Here is a 7,831-nt window from a genome sequence, read left to right on the forward strand (position 1 = left end):
CCTGTGTGCAGCACAAAGACCCTGCGTGGGCGATGCGATGGGAAACACGGAGATGGGGGGAGGGATGGGGGGATAGAGGGAGGGATGGAGGGGGGGATGGGGGTGGGGAAGATGGGAAGGAGACAAGGAGACAGAAGGGAGGAGGAAGCGGCCGGACGGGTGGGAGGGGGCGGTGAAATGGGGAACAAAACGGGCTGGGAAACGGAGATGAGCCAATGAGCCAATAAATAATGAGCCAATAATGAGACAATAGTGAGACAATAGTGAGACAATAGTGAGCCAATGGCTGGGAAGGAGCGGGGGGGTGGGACACGGGCAGCCCCGTGTTGCTCAATGAGCCCCGGGACCTTCTCAGAAACCACCGCAATGGATGAAATCCCCGGCGGGACCAGGAACCGGAACGGACATAACGGAAACGGGGGGATGGACGGTGGGGGCGGGGGGGATAATGGGGGGGATGGAGGGGGACATTGGGGGGCACTGAGGGGCAGTGAAGGAGACACTGAGGCACCGGGGGGGGCATTGGGGGGCACTGGGTGATAACGGGAGGGTCACTGGGGGGCACTGAGGGCTCCATTGTGCCCACAGCGGAAGTAGGCCGCACGCCGACGGAAGCGACGCCATTTTACCGCGCCGCCTGCTGACGTCATCTGGCGGCGCCCACGTGCTCTGCCATGGCGGACACCGAAGAGGAGGCGGCGATGGCGGCGCTGCCCCAGAAGCGCTTTTACCGGCAGCGCGCTCACTCCAACCCACTCGCTGACCGCGCGCTGTGGCAGTGAGTGCGGCCGGGACCCCCCCCAACCGGTTCCGTTGTACCGGGATGACACCCCCCCCCCCCTTCCCCCCCCCACATCGCTGCTGGGTCGGAACCGGAACCGGGACCGGGACCCCCCACCGCGATGGGTGGTCGACCCGGGGGGTCGGGTTGTAACATTGTAACGTAACGGTCCCGGTGTCCCCGCAGCCCCCCCCGGCCGCAGGACATGGACTGGGCCGCGCTTTATCCCGATTTCTTCCCGGTCCGGGACAACGGGACCCAACAACCGGAACAACCGGGAACGAACCCGAGGGTGGAGATCGCCGATGTGGGCTGCGGGTACGGGGGGCTGCTCGGTGAGTGGGGGGGGGTCGGTTATGGGGGGGGGGCGGAACATGGGGGGGTGAATGGGGTCATGGGGGGGGTCAGAGCTGCTGGGGGGGCGGCAATAGAGACACATTGAGACCCATAGAGACCCATAGAAACCTCATAGAGCATAGGGGGGAGCGATGGGGTGAATGGGGGGACGATGGGGTGAATGGGGGCGGGGGGGGCACAGCCATGGGGGTTCAGTGGGGTGAGTGGGACAATGAGACTTGGGGGGGGGGGGGGGGCTGATTGTTGGGGTGGTTTTATGGGGGGCAGCGGGACCCGGGGGGTCAATGTGGGGGTCTGTTCTGATGCCCCCCCCCCCCCATAGTGGCGCTGTCGCCGCTGTTCCCCCACACGCTGTCGCTGGGGCTGGAGCTGCGGCTCAAGGTTTGGGATTTCACACGGGAGCGGATCCGGGCCCTGAGGGCGGCGCATCCCGGGCGGTACCAGAACGTGGCGTGTGTCAGAGCCAACGCCATGAAACACCTCCCACATCTCTTCAGGAAGGGGCAGGTGGGGGGCCTGGGGTTCTGGGGGGTCTTTGGGGCGGGGTGGGGGGGTTTATGGGGGGATTTGGGGGGTTCTGGGGGGGGATTTGGGGTTGGGGGCTTTGGGGGGGAGCTCTGGGTGCAGGGAGGTGGGTGGGAGCAGCAGCTGGGGGCACAGGAGCCCAGCTGGGGGGGTCCCACAGGGCGCAGTGGGGCAGCTGTGGGGCTGAATATGAATATGTGGGGCTGTGGAGCTGCCCTGCCTGCTGTCTGACTGCCCCCCCCCAGCTGAGCAAGATGTTCTTCCTGTTCCCGGACCCACATTTCAAGCGCACGAAGCATCGATGGCGCATCGTCAGCACGGCGCTGCTGGCTGACTATGGATACGTGCTGCGCCCCGGGGTGAGCACCAGCCCCACATCACCCCCCACATCACCCCACATCCCCCCCCATTACCCCACATCACCCCCATGTCCCAACGTGACCCCCCACCTCCCCCTCCCACATCCCCCAATCCCCCCCATCCCTCTATATATCCCCCCTTGTCCCCCTCCCATCCCCCCTGTCCCCCCCTGACCCCCCCCATTTCCATCAGGGTCTGGTTTACACCATCACGGACGTGCCGGAGGTTCACGACTGGATGCTGCAGCACTTCAGGGCTCACCCGCTGTTCCAGGAGGTGCCGCCAGACGAGTTGGTGAGACCCCCCCCAAATAACCCCCCATCCCAATACTGACCCCCCCCGAATAACCCCCCATCCCAGTACTGACCCCCCCCCAAATAACCCCCCATCCCAATTCTGACCCCCCCCCACCCCTAACGGCCCCTCGGTGCCCCACAGGCCACAGACCCGGTGCTGCCCCTGCTGGCCACGTGCACGGAGGAGGGTCGCAAGGTGCAGCGCAGTGGGGGGGCCGCGTTCCCGGCCGTGTTCCGCCGTGTGGCCGATCCGGAGCTGAGGGACGATGGATGAGGGGGGGGGGGGCAGCGTGGGACCCTCCTGGAGCCGGGGGGAACTTCTGCCCCTCTGGGTCCTTCTGCCCCTGTGGGGTCAGTGGTGGCACCGTGGGACCCTGGGGTCCTTCCTGGCACCCACCAGCCCCCCCCCGTCACCACCAGGTCCCACATTGGACCCCCCCAGTCTCAATAAATCTCTGCTGGCTGACCCTGGCTCTGCCCCCATCCTCCACCCCCCCCCCCCAAACACATTTTGTGGTCCCCAAGTGGGGGTTGGTTTGATGCCAACCCCTCCCCCCCCCCCCAAGAGCTCCCTCTGTGCCTCAGTTTCCCCTTTGCTTCCCCCCCCCCCGGCACAAAAGTGTCACTGAAGTGCTTCTCCCCCCCCTTATCCTGGTGCATTGGGGTCACACTTGTTCACCCCCCCTTTACTGCCCCCCATTTCCCCCCATCCGGGTGCATTGAGGCCACATGTGCCCCCCCCACATCCCCCCCCCCCCCCCCCCCCCCGGGTGATTTCCAGCGCTGTTTCCTGTGTTGCAAGGCGGAGATTCCCGAGAATTCGGGGTCGGGGGGGGCGGCCCTTCCCAGCACCCCCCCCCACTGCAACACCCGTGGGTCTGGGTGTGTGTGTTGGGGGGGGGGGGATTGTTGGGGGGGGGGGTGTCCATCCATTGCTGCAGGGTCCCACACTTGTGCTGTCGTCCCCCCCTTAGTGCCCCCCCCCCCCCGCCGTTCCCACGCGGCTCCCACCCGTGTCCGCTCCCCGGGGCGGTTTCCACCCACGGGGGGTGGGGGGGGGGGGGGGGGGCGGAGTCTCAGCTCCACGAGCAGCCGCTGCAATAAAAACCCCCCGCGTTGATGTCAGCGCTCATTGCAGCGCGGAGCCCCCCCCACATCATATCCCCCCCCCCATCACATCGCCCCCCACATCACATCCCCCCCCACATCACATCCCCCCCATCGCTGTGTCCTCATTCTCCCCCGTGTCTCCCTTCTCCCTCTGCTGCCCCCCCCCCCCATTATCCCCATTATGCCGCTGTCCTCCCGCTTCGCTCTTCGCCTCCCCCGCCCCCCTCCCGCGGCCGCCCCCCCCGCCGCCCCCCGCCCCATGGCGGAGATGCCGGGCCCCCACCCCGCACCCTTCCTCTACGAGCTGCTGTGCCGGGGGGGGCTGCGGCGGCTGCACGAACTGCAGGTAAATGGGGGGGGGGGGGGATCAGAGACACTGATCTGACTTGGGGGGGGGGGAGCCGGGGGTCCCCAATGGTGCCGTTAAGGAGTGGGGGGGGCCCAGGGGGGCAATGTAGGACTGGGGGTCTATGGGGCTGGGTATAGAGGGGGCGTGGGGGTATAGGGGGTACTATTGGGTGCTGCTGGGTGCTGCCAGGTGCCATTGGGTCCATTGGGTTCCACCAGGTGTCACTGGGTCCCACTGGGTGGCTCTGGGTGCCATTGGGTTCCATTGAGTTCCACTGGGTCCCATTGGGTTCCATTGGGTCCATTGGGTTCCACCAGGTGTCACTGGGTTCCATTAGGTTCCACTGGGTCCCATTGGGTTCCACTGGGTTCCATTGGGTGCCGCCGGGTGCAGGTGGAGGGCCGGGCTCGGTACGGCCCGGTGTGGCGGGTTCCGTTCGGGCCGGTGGTGTCGGTTTACGTGGCGGAGGCGGCGCTGATCGAGGAGGTGCTGCGGCAGGAGGGGCCGCAACCGGTGAGATCCCACCTGAACCCGTGGAAGGAGCATCGGGCGCTGCGGGGACACAGCAGGGGGCTGCTGACTGCGTGAGTCCGTGGGGGGGGGACATTGGGGTCAATGGGGGGGATATTGGGGATGGGGCACAGCAGGGGGCTGCTGACTGCGTGAGTCCGGGGGGGGGGGACATTGGGGTCAATGGGGGGGATATTGGGGATGGGGCACAGCAGGGGGCTGCTGACTGCGTGAGTCAGTGGGGGTATTGGGGTTAATGGGGTCAATGGGAGGGTATTGGGGTCAATGGGGGGGCATATTGGGGTCAGTGGGGGGGTATTGGAGTCAATAGGGGGATATTGGGGATGGGGCACAGCAGGGGGCTGCTGACAGCTTGAGGGGGGGGGCAAGGGGGGGTATTGGTGTCAATGGGGAGATATTGGGGTCGGGGAGGGGGGATTTGGGGAGGGTTTGGGGGGGGGTCTGAGTTGAGTCAGTGCGGTTGGGGGCTGCAATGGGGGCTGCACATTATAAGGTTGGGGGGGGGCACCTCGTGGCGCTCCGCTCCCGTTCCCGTTCCCCCCCCCCCGTCCCACGCGCGGCGCTCCCGGGGGTTACTCACGGCCCCGGGGGGGCGGGGGGCGCTGAATCAGCCCTGAGTCACACACGCACCCCTTCCCGGAACGGCTGCGCCCCACACGTGGCCCCGTCTGCCCCACATCTGGACCCCCCCCGCCCCACATCTGCACCCCCCGCCCCCCCCCGCAGCCCCACAATCCGCTCCCAGCCCCGCAGCTCCGCGCTCAGCCCCGTTCCCCGCACCCCCCGCTCCCCCCGTTCCCGGCTCTGTCCCGTACCGGGGTTGGCCGCCCCCCACCGCCCCCATCTCCCCCCATAGGGAGGGCTCGGAGTGGCAGCGGCAGCGCTCGCTCTTGTCCCGGCTGCTGTTGCGCCCCCGCGCGGCCGAGTCGTTCGTGGCGGCGCTGAGCGGCGTCGCGGAGGATTTGGGGCAGCGGCTGCAGCGGGTCCGGGACCGGAACCCGCAGAGAATCGTCACCGACATCGGAGCGGAGCTGTGCGCGTTCGGCCTCGAGGGTGCGCGGACACACGGCCCCGGGGTCCCTATAGCCCTGTAACCCTATAGCCCTATAACCCTATAGCCCTATAACCCTATAGCCCTATAACCCTATAGTCCTATAGCTCTATGGCCCCATTGACCCCACTGCCCCCATCACAACCCCATCACTCCACTGTCCCCACGTCCCCATCACTGTGTCCCCCCTCCTATATCCCCCATATCCCCCATATCCCCCATATCCCCCATATCCTCCCATATCCCCTATATCCCCCATATCCCCCATATCCCCCCATATCCCCCCATATCCCCCATATCCCCCATATCCTCCCATATCCCCCATATCCCCCATATCCCCCATATCCCCCCATATCCCCCCATATCCCCCATATCCTCCATATCCCCCATACCCCCCATATCCCCCATATCCCCCCATATCTAACCCCCATGCCCCCATTGCAGGTATAGCTGCGGTGCTGTTTGGCTGCCGTCTGGGCTGCCTGCAGCCGGAGGTTCCCGTCCCGACGCTGCGGTTCCTGCGCAGCACCCGGGCGGTGTCGGGGGGGACCCTGCTGGCCCTGGCCATGCCCCCCCCCCTGCGCCGCCTCTGCCCCGGCCCATGGAGGAGCTTCTGTGCCGCGTGGGATGACATGTTTGAGTTCGGTGAGGGGCCGGGGGGCACCGGGGTGGGGGAGTGGGGAGACTTAGGGGTGGAGGTTCCCCTTTGGAGACCCCTTGGGGACACATGGGGACCCCTTGAGGACCCTTTAAGACATGGAGGCTCTTTAGGGACCCTTTGGGGACCCTCTTGGTACACAGAGACCCCTTGGGGACACATGGGGACCCCTTGAGGACCCTTTGGGACATGGAGGCTCTTTAGGGACCCTTTGGGGACACGTAGGAACCTTTGGGCACCCTCTTGAGACATGGAGACCCTTTGGGGACCCTTCGGGACATGGAGGCTCTTTGGGGACCCTTTGGGGACACACAGACCCCCTGGGGACACATGGGGACCCATTGGGAACCCTTTGGGACTTGGAGGCTCTTTAGGGACCCTTTGGGGACCCTTTTGGGGTACAGAGACCCTTTTGGGACACACGGGGTCCCCTGAGGACCCTTTTGGGGCTCTGTGGGACACGGGGTCCCTTTGTGCCCCCAGCGCAGGCGCAGCTGGAGGCCCGCGGGGCTGGGGGGGCTCCCGGCTGCATCACGGAGCAGCTGCTGCAGCTCGGAGTCACCGCGAGGGACGTTCACGGCTGCGTCACCGAACTGCTGCAGGCCGGAGTGGATACGGTGGGGGTCAATGTGGGGCGGGGTTGTGGGGTCGGGGTGGCACTTATGGGGTTGGGGTGGAGGTCATGGGGTTACGGTGGCATCCATGGGGTTGGGGTGGCCACAATGGGGCCAGGGTGGAGGTAATGGGGTCAAGGCAGCCACTGTGGGGTCACCATGAGGTTGGGATGGAGGTAATGGGGTCAGAGTGGCCTCCATAGGGTTGGGTTGGAGGTAGTGGGGTTGGGGTGGATGTAATGGGGTCAGGGTGGATGTAATGGGGTCAGGGTGGAGGTAATGGGGTCAAGGCAGTCACTGTGGGGTCACAATGGGGTTGGGGTGGATGTAATGGGGTCAGGGTGGATGTAATGGGGTCAGGGTGGATGTAATGGGGTCAGGGTGGCCTCCATAGTGTTGGGGTGGATGTAATGGGGTCAGGGTGGTCTCCATAGGGTTGAGGTGGATGTAATGGGGTTGGGGTGGAGGTAATGGGGTCAGGGTGGCCTCCATAGGGTTGGGGTGGATGTAATGGGTCAGGGTGTCTCTCCTGGTGTTCAGGTGCCACCATTGGGCTGTGCTGGTTGCAGTGGGGTGGGGGGGCTGTGCTGGGGTGGGTGTGGGGTGTCAGTGGGCTGCAATGTCCCCCCCCATCCCACAGACCTCGTGTGCCCTGTCCTGGTGTCTGTATGAGCTGGCGCGGCACCCCTGGGTGCAGGACGCTCTGAGAACTGAGATGAGCTCCACGCCGGGGGGGGCTCTGAGCAGAGCCGTGCTGAAGGAGACCCTCAGGTGGGGGGGGGGGGGGCTGGGGTGGGGGATCAATGATGGGGGGGGTGTTGGGGGGGGTTGGGGGGCAGTGCTGGGTCTGAATTGGTGACGTTGTGCTGCCCCCCCCCCAGGGCTGTACCCCGTCATACCCGGCAACGCACGAGTGGTGCCCAACAGGGACATCGTGGTGGGGGGATTCGTGGTGCCACGGCAGGTGGGGGGGGGGCATTGAATTGGGGGGGGGGGCATTGAATTGGGGGGGGAGCATTGAATTGGGGGGGGTATTGAATTGGGGGGGGGGTATTGAGTGGGAAGGGGCTGCAGGGGGAGGAAACTGAATGGGGGCTGCTTCGGGGGGGGGCACTGAGTTGGGGGCATTGAATGATGGGGGGGCTCCGGGGGTGGTATTGAATGGGGAGGGGGCATTGAATGGGAGGGGGCAGCGGGTG

The 7,831-nt window shown here is 66.0% G+C and overlaps 2 protein-coding genes across 2 annotated transcripts; both read left to right on the forward strand.

Annotated features, from left to right (window-relative positions):
- Positions 1-664: 664 nt before the first annotated feature.
- On the forward strand, positions 665-2,785 carry METTL1 (methyltransferase 1, tRNA methylguanosine). The gene is made up of 6 exons (XM_085534319.1): positions 665-778; positions 968-1,116; positions 1,461-1,645; positions 1,909-2,022; positions 2,216-2,317; positions 2,462-2,785. Exons 1-6 carry the CDS (start codon positions 675-677, stop codon positions 2,591-2,593), a joined length of 786 nt encoding a protein of 261 aa, XP_085390445.1. The 5' UTR covers positions 665-674; the 3' UTR covers positions 2,594-2,785.
- An 825-nt stretch (positions 2,786-3,610) lies between these two features.
- CYP27B1 (cytochrome P450 family 27 subfamily B member 1) lies at positions 3,611-7,621 on the forward strand. The gene is made up of 7 exons (XM_085534232.1): positions 3,611-3,775; positions 4,172-4,362; positions 5,166-5,362; positions 5,805-6,005; positions 6,502-6,635; positions 7,273-7,402; positions 7,514-7,621. The coding sequence occupies exons 1-7, from the start codon at positions 3,611-3,613 to the stop codon at positions 7,612-7,614; spliced, it is 1,119 nt and encodes a 372-aa protein (XP_085390358.1). The 3' UTR covers positions 7,615-7,621.
- The last annotated feature ends 210 nt before the right edge of the window (positions 7,622-7,831 follow it).

This window comes from Coturnix japonica, unplaced genomic scaffold, assembly GCF_054131305.1.
Source record: "Coturnix japonica strain WE unplaced genomic scaffold, WE-NBRP24 Scf080, whole genome shotgun sequence".
Lineage (NCBI taxonomy): Eukaryota > Metazoa > Chordata > Aves > Galliformes > Phasianidae > Coturnix > Coturnix japonica.

Excerpts from the sequence above, each read along its gene's own strand:
- CYP27B1 (XM_085534232.1), top strand. The coding sequence starts at position 3,611 with ATGCCGCTGTCCTCCCGCTTCGCTCTTCGCCTCCCCCGCCCCCCTCCC. Across the intron at positions 5,363-5,804 it reads GTGCGCGTTCGGCCTCGAGG|GTATAGCTGCGGTGCTGTTT; the intron begins GTGCGCGGACAC and ends CCCCCATTGCAG. Across the intron at positions 7,403-7,513 it reads CGTGCTGAAGGAGACCCTCA|GGCTGTACCCCGTCATACCC; the intron begins GGTGGGGGGGGG and ends CCCCCCCCCCAG.
- METTL1 (XM_085534319.1), top strand. The coding sequence starts at position 675 with ATGGCGGACACCGAAGAGGAGGCGGCGATGGCGGCGCTGCCCCAGAAG. Across the intron at positions 2,023-2,215 it reads GATACGTGCTGCGCCCCGGG|GGTCTGGTTTACACCATCAC; the intron begins GTGAGCACCAGC and ends CATTTCCATCAG. Across the intron at positions 2,318-2,461 it reads AGGTGCCGCCAGACGAGTTG|GCCACAGACCCGGTGCTGCC; the intron begins GTGAGACCCCCC and ends GGTGCCCCACAG.